General features: G+C 38.6%; 1 protein-coding gene across 6 annotated transcripts in view; it reads left to right on the forward strand.

Annotated features, from left to right (window-relative positions):
- The first annotated feature begins 7652 nt into the window (after positions 1–7652).
- myo18aa (myosin XVIIIAa) overlaps positions 7653–16888 on the forward strand; it is a 60714-nt gene continuing 51478 nt past the window's right edge. For 4 of the 6 annotated variants that reach the window (XR_013207067.1, XR_013207068.1, XM_077242141.1 and 1 more), the window contains exons 1-2: positions 7672–7795; positions 10446–11553. Coding sequence is in view for 4 of the 6 variants with exons in the window: in XM_077242141.1 (XP_077098256.1) it covers positions 10567–11553 (987 nt within the window). In the remaining 2 variants the exon portion in view is untranslated. Of the gene's footprint in view, positions 7796–10445; positions 11554–16888 lie in introns of all 6 variants that reach the window. The other 2 variants (XM_077242146.1, XM_077242139.1) reach the window with 2 other exon arrangements.

Genomic DNA, 16888 nt, shown 5'->3' on the forward strand with positions numbered 1-16888 from the left:
AATTATTTGAAACTTGGAAAACTGGCAGCTCCAGTAGATTTTTTTCCCCTTGAACTTATGGAAACTAGCATGTATTAATTAAACAATTTTAGCATGTATAACCCTTAATAAAACCTGTATGATTTTATGCTTTACACAACATTGGGCAAGTGGTTTGGAAAATGGATGGATGGATGATCAGCTGCGGGCGTCATCTTCCAGCAAGATGGGGGAATTCATTCGGCGTGACCATCACAGTGCATTGTGGGTATTCTCTAGCTGTTGAGTGTATGTATATCAGTTGTACACTTTTTATTGCGGTACATTGTGAGATTGAATAAGTACACTTGGTAAGGTCCACTGTGGCTTCGGACACCACTACAAATGTTCCCTCAAATAATTCCCCATGTAAAGGCCGGGACACACTAGGATGACAATTGGCCATCGGGCAAAGTCGGACGTTTTTGAGCGTCGGTCGGCATAGTTTTTCCGATGTGTTCCCTATTGTTGGCTCTAGTCGGACGCCGTCCGGTGTTTTGGGACTGATTCGGCATGTTGAATTGGCGTCGGGCCGTCGGTGAGAGAGTGAACTCTGATGGCTGTTCAGCTTAACGAACAAGTCAGTGCAAGAAAATAACTCGCCATTCCTTAGTGTGTTCAAGCGCAGCTTTTTCTGGCTGAGACACAGCCGACAAGAGGCTTTTAAGTCTTTGACGTCGGCTTGGTGTGTCCCTGGCTCAAGGGTATAGGGGACGATTTCTGTCTGAGTTAGCGGCAAAGAATAGGTGTGTTCGAATGAAAGCGGCGCTGCATGGACCGATCAGTGCATGACATCAAGCTACAGCTAGAGCAATTAGATAGCAGACGGCTCTGAATGCTTTCGAATCACTCTTGTGGTACTTTGATGTCATACACCGATCGGTGTGCACAGCACCGCTTCAAGTCAAATAGCAATTGAGTGAATTGAGTGAATTGTCAAATTGAGTAAATTGAATCATTCACTCAACTGAATCGACCGAAACAAGAACCTGCAGGATGATGCTATGTGTATTCAGTTCATTCATGAGATTATCTGGCTCAGTTCGTTCACAAACAAGATTCACTGAGATGTGTAACTGAATTGAACAAAAAGGCTAATTTACTTAAACGATTCATTCAAAACAGTAAAACACCAGATATACGTTGTATCCGCCATTTTACCTGCTACAGGGGTTGTACACTGAAACACTGGTCAATTTTGGAGGCTTCACACCATGGTTGGGCAACTTTGGTCCTGGAGGGCCACTGTCCTGCAGAGTTTAGCTCCAACCCCAATCAAGCAGACCTTAACCAGCTAATCAAGGTCAAGAAAGCAGGTATTAGATGTTTTTTTTTTCAGGGTTGGAGCTAAACACTGCAGGACAGTGGCCATCCAGGACCAAAGTTGCCCATCCCTGTTTCACTCCTTTATATTTGCAACCTGGTGGACAATCTTCACTGATTTTACATTCCATTTGTAAAACTAGAGTGTGAAGGTTGAATTAGCAGAGCAATAGCACAGCTGTACATAAAATATTGCAATCAACAAAACATAGGAGACTTATCAGAGATCAAAAGAGGACGAATTGTTGGTGTGTGTCTCACTGGCTCATCTGTGATCAAGACAGCAAGTCTTTGTGGTGTATCCAGAGCTATATCCAGGGTAATGTTGGCATTACCACCATTCAGGACAAACCACATCCAACAGTATTAACTGCTGAAAGCTGTCTGAAAGGGATATCCAGGTAACCCAGATTGCACCCAAAAAACATAAAACCAAAGCTCCCCAACTCACAGCAGAATTAAATGCACACCTGTTCACCAAAACTATTTGTCGGGAGCTTCAATAGCTCCAAAGTCAATATTCATTGTCGGGCTGTTACCCAAACATTTTGTCACTCATGCCAATGGCAAATGCAGACATCCCAACCTGCAAGAAGTCATTTCAGGGAGGTATCTCTTTTTGTTGCGGGAGGGGGTGTGATTGGTCGGTTTTGTTGACGGGGAGAGGGGTTTACACGCGCTTCAAGAGGCACACACGCACATTTGCACACACACGAAAGTTCTCTCGCTCTCTCTCTCCCTCTCTGTCGTGCGCGTGCTACACGGTTTGGAGCTCGCGCGCTCTAGATTCCGGGAGATTTTAACTAATTTGCGGGCATCAGGGAGCCGCTATCAATATGCGGGAGACTCCCGGAACTTCCGGGAGACTTGGGATGTCTGCAAATGTTGGTTTCATTGGTGCCAACAGGGAAAATCTTGGGCTGTGGACAATGTGAAACATGTTTTGTTCTTTGATGAGTCCACCTTCACTGTCTTTCCCACATCCATGGGAGTTACGGTGTGGAGAATCCCCAAAGAGGCGTAACACTGGACTGTTGCTGCCCAGAGTGGTTTCAGTGATGATTTGGGCTGCAACATCATGGCCTTCCCTAGGCCCACTACTAGATGGGCACGTCACTGCCAACCATAGATATATACTCTAGATGTCGCCTTGGGGTTCTAAGCATGCGTCAAAACCGCCGCCATCTTGGAACAGGGGTCTTGTCATAGGAAGTAGCTAGGTAACGCTGAATTCATGGATGATGCCGGACTTTTGTGCAGCATATGAATGTTCACACAAACCAAATCTAAAAACCAGACAGCAAGGGATTACATTTCACAAGAATGTGAAATTTTGTCAATTTTTTAAAATTTCTCTGGACTCCGTTGGAACGCATTCATGACGCATTCATGACGCATTCATGACGATTTATGGTGATTTTATTTCCGTTAGACCTTTTCCTACATTGACGCTGATGCATTAAAGAGGAGAGGCTCCCCTGTTCCATGATGGCGGCTATTGACGCATTTGTTCCAATGAACTGCCGTAGCCAATGCGACTTCTATAGTGTATATATCTATGACTGCCAACAACTACTGAACCATTCTGGAGGACCATGTGCACCCAATGGTTTAAATATTGTACCCTTAAGGGGGTTCTGTGTGTCAGTTGAACGTCTCCCATGTTCTGCACAGTACCAGATCTGAATATTACTTTGGGGTGTCACATTGTGACCTGGAAGACCCGCTGTTCTGGAAGAGGAATGGCTCAAAATCCCTCTGTGAAGGACTTATATCTGTCATTCCCAAGACAAGTTGATACCGTTGCCAAAGAAGACCCATCTACACCATACTACTAATAATAACATTTTATTTGTAATGTGCCTTTTTTCGGACTCAAAGCGCTACAGCATGTACAGAACAAAATAAATAATACAATAATAAATTATTGTGGTCAAAATCCAGGTGTTTATGTTTCATTGTCCAACCCCTGTATTCCTATATAAATCCACCCGCAGACACACAAGAATGATTATCTGAAGACACAGAGACAGCTTGATCTACTTTTGGATCGTTTTATAATGAAGAGCGACATACAGAGCGAGTCCTGAACTGAATTAACCTAATAACCTGATTTATTATCAGCGGGGTTCCCTTCTAAGGTCACCGTCACAGAGAGATTAAAAGGTCAGGCTTTATATGGGTGGTTTTTTCTAAAAGTAGTATAATAGTTATTTTTGTGTGGCTGTCAAACATTAAACCCTGGTTTCACAGACAAGGCTTAAGCCTAGTCTCAGACTTAAATGCATGTTTGAGCTGTGTTAACTGAAAGCAACTTGCACTATCCTAAAATACATCAGTGCTATTGTTTTGTCTCAAGATGCACACCAGTAATATTTTTTTCTTCTAAGGCACGTTTATAAAAGCTACTTAAATGTCCTAATTAAACTAAGGCCTAATCCTGGGTTAATCTAAGCCCTGTTTGTGACATATACACTATGTTAAAAGATAAAATAATTTATTTAGGATCTCAATATATCAATCTTTAATTTACAATAAATAAATTAAAATAAATTAAATACAAATAAAAATAATTAATTAGATAAACATTAATTAATAATATATTTTATTAAGTATATAAATTGCATGCTTTACTTTTAATAAAGCACAATTTTCTGGTATTTTCTGTTTTGAAGGAAATGACCCATTAGCTGTTTTACAGAAAGGATCTGTATATTTTGCCAGCTATGACACAGTGGTTGCATCAGGATCATTTTTGTACATTATGTTCTTGCGGTGAACATATGAAATGTGACCTGAATGTAGCCCTCATATAGGTATTTTACTTTAAAAAAATCCTCTTGTGTAAGTACCTTTTAAACTGCTTATGTTTGGCACAAAATTGTCTAAAGACCTGAGGATTGAAGGAAGTACAGTGAGGTCAGGCGTGAAGAAACGGGCAAAGCTGAATTACACACATAAAAAAAAAAAAAAAAAAACTCCAGTAGTAAACCCAGACTGCTGACTATAGGCCTAATTATACTATAATTATAAGACTTACATTTGATTTTTTATACAGTTGAAACCATATATTTACATACACTTCAGAAAAAAAAACACAAAAACTTTTATTTCTTTACTCTCATACATTAAATCAGAGTAAACTTTTTCTGTTTTAGATCAATAAATATTAACATATTTTTTGCATTTGTTAAATGTCAGAATCGAGCGAGGGATAATTTTTATGTATTTTTTTTTATCACTTTCATCAAAGTCAGAAGTATACAGTAGACTTCCTTAGTATTTGGTTCCTCTTGAAAGAACTGGTGTAACTGGGTCAGGTTTGTAGGCCTTCTTGCTCGCACTCGCCATTTCAGTGCCGCTCACAAATTTTCTATGGGATTGAGATCAGGGCTTTGTGATGGCCACTCCAATACCTTGACTTTGTTGTCCTTAAGCCACTTTGTAACTAATTTGGAGGTATGCTTGGGGTCATTGTCCATTTGGAAGACCCATTTGCGCCCAAGCTTTAACTTCCTGGCTGATGTCTTCAGATGTTGCTTCAATATATCCACAATATTTTCTTTTCTCATGATGCCATCTATTTTGTGAAGTGCACCAGTCCATTCTCGTTTTACTGTGGATAATGACACTGTCTTTCCAGTTTCAGCTAGCATCTTCACAAGGTCTTTTGCTGTTGTTCTGGGATGGATTCACACATTTCGCACCAAAAAACGTTCCTCTCTGGGACTCAGAATCCGTCTCCTTCCTGAGCGGTATGATGGTTGTACATTCCCATGTTTTTTATACTTGCGTATTATTGTCTGAACAGATGAACGTGGGACCTTCAGGCATCTGGAAATTGCACCTAAGGATGAGCCACACTTGGAGGTCCACAATTCTTTTCCTGATGTCTTGGTTGATTTCTCTTGATTTTCCCATGATGTCAAAGAAAGAAGCTCTGGGTGCTTCTCAATATCCCTCCTCGTCTCCTCGCTCCTCTGTCCTCCATCCTATGACCCGGAAACCAATCAAGCACAGCCATCTTGAAGGACATCTCAATTCTCTAATTGCACCGTGAGGAGTCGAGGATCGAGGAGTGAGGAGGCTTTCAGAGGAGTTATGAGCGAGGATACACAGGTGTATCCTATGCGGAAGTGTTTTATTGACTAAACATTGCGCATGTATACATTCTCCTCTCCCTTCACATCGGTCACAATAATTTGAATTTACACTTTACCCCTGCAGTTTATATAGACCACACATCTCACATATATCAACAGGTTATCTTGCTTTATTATTATACATTATGAATTTCTTAAATAAAAAAACTTCAACAATATGAGGGCAGATCCTTTGAACGCTGCTGATGACGCTGTGAAGTGACGCTCGAGTGATCAGGTATTCCAATGTATAAAAAAGCTTTCATTCGATTCCTCAGTCCTCATTTTCTTTCCTCGCAGCCTTCCCTCACATCCTACAGGGGGAGGAGCTGAGACGCGAGGAAAGGAAACGAGGATGCACAAATAAGAAATGAGAAGCACCCTCTGTGTTTGAGGTGTGCCTTTATATGCATCCACAGGTGTGCCACCAATTAACTCAAATGGAATCAATTAACCTATCAGAAGCTTCTTAAGCTCAGAATGGAATCATCTGGAGTTTTCTTTCTGTTTACAGACACAATAAACTTAGTGTATGTATACTTCTGACTTTGATGAAAGTGAACATACAAATTATCCCTCGCTCAATTCTGACATTTAACAAATGCGAAAAATATGTTAATATTTATTGATCTAAAACAGAAAAAGTTTACTCTGATTTAATGTATGACAGTAAAGAAATAAAAGTTTTGTGTTTTTTTCTCAAGTGTATGTAAATATCTGGTTTCAAATGTATATACATATATTACTGATGCAATGCCAGACTCTTTCCTTGTGTATGTGGGTTTTTCTGTGGGGGTTTTATCAATCTTTTAGCTTTTCTATCAAAACACCACAGTGAAAATCTAGCTTTTGAAGCTTTTGGATATGGTATGGTTAATGGTTTAACTTATTTTAAATATTTAATATGGATTTGGATTAGTGGACCTTAAAGTGATAGCTCACCCAAAAATGAAAATTTTGTCATTACTTACTCACCCTCAAGTTGTTCAAAACCTGTATTTTTTTCTTTCTTATGTTGAACACAAAAGACTTTTGAAGAATGTTGGTAACCAGACAGTTGATAGCCATTGACTTGGTGGGGGGAAAATACTATAGAAGTCAGTGGTAGCCGTTCTTCAAAAGTTCAGCAGAAGAAAGAAACTCATACAGGTTTGGAACAACTTGAGGGTGAGTATGATGACAAAATTGTAATTGTTGGGTGAAATAACCCTTTAAATGCATGGACCCACTATATTTTATTTTTTACTTTTTTTTTTATTGTAATATATGCCACTAAACCCACTAAAGCTTTGTGCTTTATATATGTATTCAGGCTCCAAGACCAGAACAAGAGACGTTGTATTAATATGAATTTAATATAAAATGCATCACAAATGTGCAACAGATGGAGATTTTGTAGATTATTGCGTAACAGAAGAATCATAAAAACATGCAAGAGGGATTAATGCTGTCAGAGAGTTGGTCCATAGGAGGGCGCTATGGCCATGCAAACTAGTTTGAACCATAAAGCCATGTTCAATAGTATAGTGCAATGCAAGTTTTACATAAATTCATATAAAGGACATGATTGTTTTGAAAATACAATAATTTGTATTAAATATATATATATATATATTTTTTTTTTATCATTATTTATAATATATATATATATATATATATATAGGAACAACATTTTAAAAATATATTTAATACAAATTATTGTCTTTTCAAAACAATCATATCCTTTACATAAATTTATAGAATATATATAATGTAGGCATATATATATATATATATATATATATATATATATATATATATATATATATATAAAAAAAATAATGATTATTTGTTTGTAATTATATTTAATATCATATTATACATTATTTGTATACAATGTGAATAGTGTGCACTTTACTCTTATAGGCCTATTTATACTTTTTATTATTCTTTTTTAGGGACATATTAATAAATCATATTCAAATTATCAAATTAAAATAATAGAAATTATTATCTTTATTTTTCCATCTACTATTTGTTTAATTTTTATTTAATTTGTTGCATTTTTAAAGTGCTATGCTGTACATCAGACAAATTAAACTTTTATCTCTCAAGTATCTCTCAAGCTAAAAGTCTCTTAGTCATACAGAAGGGGATCCATTGATTTGTTCAAATCTTCTTGAAGGGATCATATCCAGCAGGGCTCAGTGAGCCGGGAGCGCGCTCAGTTGGTGCGCGCGCTCCACTGACAGTCCAACACTGTTTCCATAGGACCGGTGCAGCAGTTCAGTGCGCACCGGGGATCGCCAGCCTATTTCATCACTGTTTCAGCGGTAAGTATGTTTATCATTAGCGGTGTTTGTCTTTAGTTCACTGTACAGGTGAACAGACTGTCTGTTTGTTTTTATGCGGAATAAAGAGGCTTAGTGAAGCGCATTACGCGAACCAAAACATTCACCTTAAAGCCATATGACGTGTTTCACTTTATACAAGATCAAAGAAATTATATAAATGCAGGTATGAGTATGTGGTGTAAATACTGCATCAAGGGGCAATATATTAAAGTTACAAATATATATATAAAAAACATATTTACTTTCAGAGCTGAATCAATGAGAGTTTCTGCCGGTAGTTTATTTATAGAGCCGAATTCATCATTACATGATAGACACGATTCTGCAGGCGAGGTCAAGTCATTTCGTATCATAAATAATGTGTTGTAGTTTTGATATAACAAAATAGAGTTGAATTTAATTCAAAGAGGAAGCGTTGAGGGGAGATGAAATGAGTTTCAGGAAGTGGTTCATTCTACTCGTTTTGTTTGGATAATCGGGAAAACTGATCGATTTAAGATCATCACGAGTTTATCTCATTGTTTTATTAAATGTATAAAATTGTATAAACAGTGATATAACTGTTGTCGATGATTAAAAGCTATACGACTCTCTAGCCGAGCTTTTTTGTACCTGTCAGGAAAGGTAAGAACAGCCAATGGGAGTGCGTGACGTCACACAGCGGTCTTCCGTCACATGTCCAATTTTTTACTCTTTTGATTAATAAATTATGTGGGTTATTTAGCTTAGTGAGTTAACCCATGAATTACTGAAAGGACGGACATAAACATTGTTGCTGTCTTATGCACAATATCATACTAATATATATATATATATATATATATATATATATATATATAGTGTATATATATATATATATAAAATAAAAAAGTATATACTTAAATTACTAATATTATACTGGAAGTAAATCTACAATGCTTTTAATATATGTGTGTACAGTATCTCACAAAAGTAAGTACACCCCTCACATTTCAGCAATCATTTTAATATACCTTCTCAAGGGACAATACTATAGAAATGAAACTTGGATATATTTTAGAGTAGTCAATGTGCTGCTTGTATAGCAGTACATATTTACTGTCCTCTGAAAATAACTCATACAGCCATTATTGTCAAAATAGCTGGCAACAAAAGTGAGTACACCCTAAGTGAACATGTCAAAACTGTGTCCAAAGAGTCAATATTTTGTGTGAGCACCATTGTTATCTAGCACTGCCTTAATCCTCCTAGGCATGTAATTCACCAGAGTTGCACAGGTTGTTGCTCGGATCCTCTTCCACTCCTCCATAATGACATCACGGAGCCGATGGATGTTAGACACATGGCGCCTCTCCACCTTCCGCTTGAGGATCACCGCAGGTGTTCAATAGTGTTCGGGCCTGGAGACATACCGGGCCACTTCATCATGTTCACCCTCAGCTTCCTCAGAAAGGCAGTTGTCATCTTGGCGGTGTGCTTGGGGTCGTTATCATGCCGTTCGGCACAGTTTCTGAAGGTAGGGCATCATGTTCTGCTTCAAAATATCACAGTACATGTTGGAATCCATGTTTCCCTCAATGAAGCGCAGCACTCATGCAGCCCAGACCATGATGATGCTACCAACACCATGCTTGACTGTAGGCAAGACACATTTTTCTTGGTACTCCTTACCAGGGCGTCGCCACACCTGTTGGACACCAACTGAGGCAAACAAGTTGCCACAGGACATGGTTCCAGTAACTCATGCTCTTGGACAGGTTGCCTTCAGCAAACTGTTTGCGGGCTTTCTTGTGAGCCAGCTTCAGAAGAGGTTTCCTTCTGGGACTACGGCCATGCAAACCGACTGGTTGCAGTGTGTGGCGTATGGTCTGAGCTGACCTTCCGCTTCTGCAACCTCTAAAGCAATGCTGGCATGATCATGCTTTTTTGAAGCCAGCTTCTGGACCTGACGCACAGCACGATGATTCAACTTCTTTTATTGGCCCTTGCAAAGCCTGTTCTGAGTGGAACCAGTCTTGGAAAACCTCTGTATGACCCTGGCCTGTACTATAACTCAATTTCAGGGTGTTACCAATCTCCTTATAGCCTAGGGTCAACTTTGTGGAGAGCAATAATTCTAATGATCAAATCCTTAGAGAGTTGATTGCCATGAGGTGCCATGTTGAACATCCAGTGGTCAGGATTAGAGAAATGTAATCAAAGCGCACATTTTAACTGCTCTAATATAAGATACACAGATTTGTATGGTCCTGTCAAGCAGACAAAAATATGAACATGATGAATAGGACATGTGGCTTTGCATGGTTAAACGACTTACAGCTATTATCACTTAGGTTGTACTCACTTTTGTTGCCAGCTATTTTGACAATAATGGCTGTACGTTGAGTTAAGCAGTAAATATACGTATACTCTAAAATATATCCAAGTTTCATTTCTATAGTATTGTCCCTTGAGAAGATATACTAAAATGTTTGCTGAAATGTGAGGGGTGTATTCACTTATGTGAGATAATATATATATATATATATATATATATATATATATATATATATATATATATATATATATATATTTATTATTGTTATTAATAATAACAACAAAACGACTATTATTGTACTTAAAAATGTCTTCTGTCAATCTGTTGTTTTAGAGGAGGGCTTCACCTTCACCCTTGGTGCTGTGATCTGCTGCTGGTCCTGACTGAACGCTATTATTGATCTCTATGGTGTGAAGAGAACAACATCTGGTAGATTCTACATTTAGGTCCAACTATGTTCCACTTGATCAAGAAAGATAAAGATAAGGAGAAGGATGGATCAAAAAAGGAGAAAAAGGAGAAGAAGGAGAAAAAAGAGCGAATGTCTCCAGCCGAGCTGAAGAGTCTAGAGGAAATGAGCGTGAGGAGAGGTTTCTTTAATCTTCACCGGAGCAGCTCTAAACGGGAGTTGAAAGGGAAGCTGGAGATTTCCAGCCCCATTCCCATCAAAGTGGTCCGAAACACAGAGCTCAGTCTGACGGATGTGGACCTCAGCAAACTCTACACTCAGGGTACCGTAACGCCCGCAAGCTCAAGTGATGACATTAAGGTGGAGCAAGATGTCCGCCGGAATTCCGTCAAAGAACGGGTGGCCAAGTTTGACTCCATGACGAAGCAGAACTCCCCGGTTGAACAAGTCTTAGAGCGGTTTTCTTTCTCACAGAAGAGCAAAGAGGAAAGCCCCTCAGGATCGGCCGCACCATCAGGCCAGAACTCCACCATTCCGTCGCCTCAGGTAGAGGTCAAGGTATTCAATCCATCAGCCCTACATATGCCCCACCAAACCAGACCTGTAAAGAGTGTCCAGGTCCCAGAGATAGTGGAACGGACATTCCCTGCAGATTTGTGCTTGCCTGCTTTGGCGCCTCCTCAGGTTCCTGCGCCAAGAGAATTGGAACTTCAGCGCCGCAACACTGGCGATTTCGGCTTTTCCCTTCGCCGTATCACCATGGTGGACCAGCAGCCCGATGGGTCGCCCTACAGAAAGGTGGTCCACTTTGCTGAGCCCGGCGCTGGGAATAAGGACCCAACTTTGGGTCTGGTGCCAGGTGACCGTCTGGTAGAGATCAATGGGAGGAACGTGGAAAGTAAAAACAGGGATGAGATCGTGGAGATGATCAAGCAGTCTGGAGACACGGTGCGTCTGAAGGTGCAGCCCATCGTGGAACTGAGTGAGCTGAGCCGCTGCTGGTTGAGGAACACCAGAGGCCCGTACCATGAGGTGAGATGCGCAAGTTTGTAGCTTATGTGGAATAGTTGTGATGTGTGAAATCACACAATGAGGACTTTAAAGCCTGGAACACACCAAAGCGACGGTCGGCCGTCGGGCAGTTTTTGTGCGTCGGCCGACTAAGTCTTCTCAGTGTGTTCCGCACCCTCGGGTGAAATTGGTCCACGTCGGCTTTGTTTCGACCGATTCGACATGTTGAATCGCCGTCGGGCCGTCGGTGAAAGAGGGAACTCTGATTGGCTGTGCACGAGAGTAATAGCAAAACGGCGAGCAAAGAAGTCAAAATGCTGCAGATAGAAGGCTGTTCATATGTTACATCATCTTACCTAAGTGTTCCTTGGCAAATATTTCAATATTAACATGAGCGGACTGGAATAAAGGAAGTGTTTAGCAGGATTGATATTCAAAACGGTAAGCACACACTGCTTTGTGTACGGTATGTGTTTCTGCAGCCTGCAGCGTCGGTTTCCCTTTTTGAATGACGAATATAGACGCATATATCTGCAGAAATAGACAGTTGTGTCATTTACACGCAGGCGCAGAACGCGCATGCTAGCTGACAGTCGGCTGTAGTTCTCTCGGTGTGTTCAAGTGCAGCTTTTTCCCCCGACGCGAGGCGACAACACAGTCGGCTTTTATCAGTGCTAGTTTGTCGGCGTCGGTTTGGTGTGTTCCAGGCATAACACATTGAGCCATGGAGCCAATGTGGAAGGCATGGTTTGAGTCTGGTTTGTATTATGTGCTTCTTCACATCATTTTCTGTTGTCTCCCCGCTATCCACTTGATGAAACACGTTGAAACTCAATGGAATTGTGTCACTATAGTCTGATAAATAAAGTGTTTTTTAGCTAAAAGTGCAATTCGTTTCTCAGGTAAACCGATACAGTTTGAAGGTACATACTGTTTCAACATATTTTCAGATTGAAGATCAGTTACAGCCTTGAGGTATTCTGTGAATTCAGAGCAATATGAGTGTTTCTGTTGACGTCTGAAAAGACCGTTGTGCAAAGAGCTGGTGATGATGTCAACAGTTTCAGTGAGACAGCTCGGGGTGGGGTTTAACCTGTCTAATGGTGTTTTGTCTTACCCATAATGCATCTGGATATGTGTAGAGTTCCATCTGAGTGGAACGAATAGCAAACAAGCCTCTGACCTCCATACTGTTATGTTGTTAAATGAAGTTCCAAGAACGATTTAGTCTTTTATTTGTTCACTGAATTTTTTGTGATATTTCCCTTACTTTAGAAAGCATTCTTGTAGCTCAAACAGTAGAGCATGACACTAACAACGGTAAGGTCATGGATTCTGTTCACAGAGAATGCATGATCTGATAAAGAGCATACCTTGAATGCAATGAAAGCATCTGCCACATGCATAAATGTAGAAATGGATTAGACAATATTCCTGTAAATCTTATCTTATCTTCTGGAATGGTAAACATCTTCGTTTCACTGTTTGGAGCAGCTTTGTCTGCTCTCTTGGCTTTGCTGTATTCCCGAGTTGCTTTCTGACACATTTTCATCGCTGTATCCTGGCACGGCTGAGAGAACGGTCCCGTTTCAGAATGTGGGCGACTCTGTTGGCCCTTTTAGTATATTTCAGTCTTATGTCGTAATGCATTGATGGGTCTGTTGATAAAACGCATAAAGTGAATATTTTTGTTAAGGTCAGGTGCTCCGGGTCAAAGCAGAAGTGGTCAGCAGCGATTGTTTTCTCTTAATCGTCTGTCACCGGAATTCCTCAGATATTTCAAAACATCAACTGCCATTGTCTCCAACTATAAATGTAACAAGCACAAAGTCACGTAGGAAGTCACAATGATGGTTACAATTCCCCAATTATTACATGCTTGATATTTAAGCACAAAGAGACCAAACCCTCAAGTAATGTAGACTGCTTTCAGCTGTCTTAATATAGCATACTGTATATTTTTATATTCATATATGTATATGATGTATTTTTTTCTCGCAGTTTTGTTTTGTTTAACTTATTTTCTACACATTTCCATTCACTACAGAAGTGTAAGGCCTTTTTTAGATAACAATATCTTTTGTTAGAAATCTTATCCGTTTTGACAAACTAATCTGTTATGGAGTTTTGTTACTTATTATGACTAATGATTGCATCATTTTCAACTTATGAATGTCAGGTTGTAGGTTGAATGTCACAGAAAATCTGGGACATTTAATATCAAAAACAAAAGAAAAAAATGTATATATATATTGTGTAAAAATACTTTTTAAATTAATTTTTAAAATAACATTAATTTAAAATAATTAATTACATTTAAATGTATACATATAATTAATATATATATATATATATATATATATATATATATATATATATATATATATATATATATATATATATATATATATAAATTATACCACGAAATATGTTTTAATATTGTTATTACCAGCGTGACAGCAAATGATTTTGTATCAAATTCATCTTAAATTAAGAAAAAAATGGTCAAAACAAATACTTAGTTTAGGCTGACATCCAAAATTTGATCTAGCTCAGCACGGAAACCAGAGCTCAGTGAAGAGATTAAAGTGCATTGAGTGATTTATTCGTGATGTGAATAATGTGGGGGAGGTAAAAATAAAGAATATGGTGTTTCTACACTGTAACGTTTGGCCTTTTGAACCGTAAGAGGTTTATCCTGGTGCAGCTAAGAGCATCTGGCCTGATCCTACAGAGCAGCTCTTCACACAAACAGCATTTCATCTAATGGTGTGAAAATAGGAAGAGACAGGTGTTTAAAGAGGACGTTTTGGTCAAGCTAATCAAATGAGTGTGGCGTGGATCACATGAGTCAGCGATCACTCCTGCTAAACCTGTTGTTCTGTTTCAATAGGAGTGTGTGTGCAGAGAACTCAGCCCTTTATATGCTTTCTGCTAATGGATAACCAGAAAAATCTCAGTGTCAAAGTCTATGTGTTATTTTAGAACAACATCAACAAGTATGCCAGACCATTAGAAAAATGTCATAGCCATAAAAAAAGTTTTGGGGGTAAAACTTTTGAATAACTTAAATTATATGTTACATATATGTTAATGTTAAGTTTCTTCATGGGTCCTCTTTAAAAATCACTTGTTGATATCCGTGGGCCTAGTTGCCTACATCCATATATATTAATGCTGTCTAGATGCCTCTGGGCAAATTTGCCCCGACAACACTGAAAAATCAGAGGAGAAGCTGAGAATCTGTGGCATACAAGTTATCTTGAACAAGTTTTCTTCTAACTCCTGCTACCAAATACCAATAACTCATAATACTCGATTTAATGATATAAAATGCTTATCCTCATGCAAGCCGTCTCAAATTATATGTTATCAGATTTTATCAGGTTTTATCAATCTGCTGTAATGAAGTGCATCCTTTGTGATGAAGTGGCCAGTCTCACCCACCCTGCGGGGGGGCAGGAGTCCCACTGGGGGTTTTACTGGCCCACTTTAAGCCGAGTACAGAAAAAGATATGACACATTTGGGATTGGCCTAGAAGCGATTATTCTATATAAAGATTGTGATACAAAAATCTAGATTATGCCACTGTGGAGAGCTCTGTGTTGAAATGTGTTGCTTGTTGCATCTATTAATGAAAAATGTGTTAAAATGTTGACAGTTTTTCAGTATTTTAGTGCAAAAACAGTTCTTTTCATCACCACTTGTAATCTAGTTTAACCAGGTGCTAAATGTGCTAAAAAAAAGCCCTGCTGCATCACTCTCATTCTTTACATTGCAAACACTCCTTTCAATGCAAGTTAGGATCTATAGAATTAATTAACTAAATTTATCTCTATTTGCCTGGTGCAACTAATTTGACCTTATTCAAAATCAAAAATTAAATTAAAAACAATTTTTTTCCCATTCATATGATATGCATTTTATTTGAATTGGATGCTATAATGAATTAGACACAAATAAACAACACTATCAGCAGTGTTAATTTAGTATTATTTAGTATTATAGTATTCATTCATATTTTGAATTAGTTTTCCATTTTTATATTTACAGTTTTAATTTTAATTGATTTGTTATATATGTTTTATATATATATATATATATATATATAAAACATTTTTTAATATATATTTCTTATTGGCTTTAATTTATTTTAATTTTAGCATTAGTAAGTTTTGTACTTTAACTTAAACTTATTAATTTCAATTAGTTTCCAAAGCAACATTTACAACCTTAGTTTTTTTGTTTAGTTTCATCTTATTTTTTACTTAATTTCAGTTTTATTTCAATTACCGAATTTTTTAAAATAGTTTTATTTTGAAATAACCGGTGTTAGGGATATTTACTTTTAAAAGCAATGCGTTACAATATTGCCTTGCTCCCCAAAAAGTAACTAATTGTGTTAGCCTACCTAGTTAATTTTTACGGAAAGCAATGTGTTTAAGTGTCTTTTGCATTACTTTTTTTCACCTGGGCCGGGCTTGCTTACTTGTATAACAAAATAATAACAGAAAAAGTTCTAATGTAAAGGCCCTTTCACACAACTGTGAAATAAATAAGCCTCAGGCTGAAGGAAATGCAAATTCAAGCCTGTACAGTAGAGGGTGCAGCTCAAACAAACCTTTCAGGTGTGCGCAGAAGAGAGGATACGGGAGAAGAAAGTTCATCCAGAGATGGTTTAATCAAGAGTGTAATCCATCAGCCGGAAACTGAAGCCTCGCGGGAGCCGCCATTGTAGCAGAACTTCACCCGGTGTTAGCATTCCTTCAACTCCCGTTCATTTTGGCGTCACTTTGACAGCGAATAACTTTACATCTGAGGCGTCCAAACACTTAATTTGTCCATTTTTTTATTTCTAAAGAAACACGACCATGTATAAAAGGCTCCATTACTTTGTAACTTCCGTTATGGCCCCGTAGAAGCCGTTTTTGTTAAAAACAGGCTAACGATTGCGTCATAACCACGCGACTCTGTCGCACAGTAGAGAAATTACCGTATAGACGAGGAGAAGCTCGCAGGCAATCTTTTACTGTCTATGAGGCAATCGGGGGGACATAGAGGCATAAAGTCAAGGAGAAGCCCATAGATAGAGAGTTCATAAAAGCAACAGGACAAAATATTTCAACAACGTTTTTGAGGAATTAGGTGTCTTGCCACTGCTACTAGAAGATTTACAACTGTCAGACTGTCGTCACGCTCAGTTTGAGCCCACACAGTCGCTCTGCCATCTGACAGGAAGTGCAATAATCGGGCTTCAGTCTGTTGAAATCAATGGGGTCGCTGTGTCCATTTCTTTTACTGTCTATGGGTTTAATTGGGATATATGAGGGTCTTGAATCACATGGGCCTTTATAA

The sequence above is a fragment of the Siphateles boraxobius genome, unplaced genomic scaffold, assembly GCF_051911475.1.
Source record: "Siphateles boraxobius isolate OS27281-9 unplaced genomic scaffold, OSU_SipBor_1 25, whole genome shotgun sequence".
NCBI lineage: Eukaryota > Metazoa > Chordata > Actinopteri > Cypriniformes > Leuciscidae > Siphateles > Siphateles boraxobius.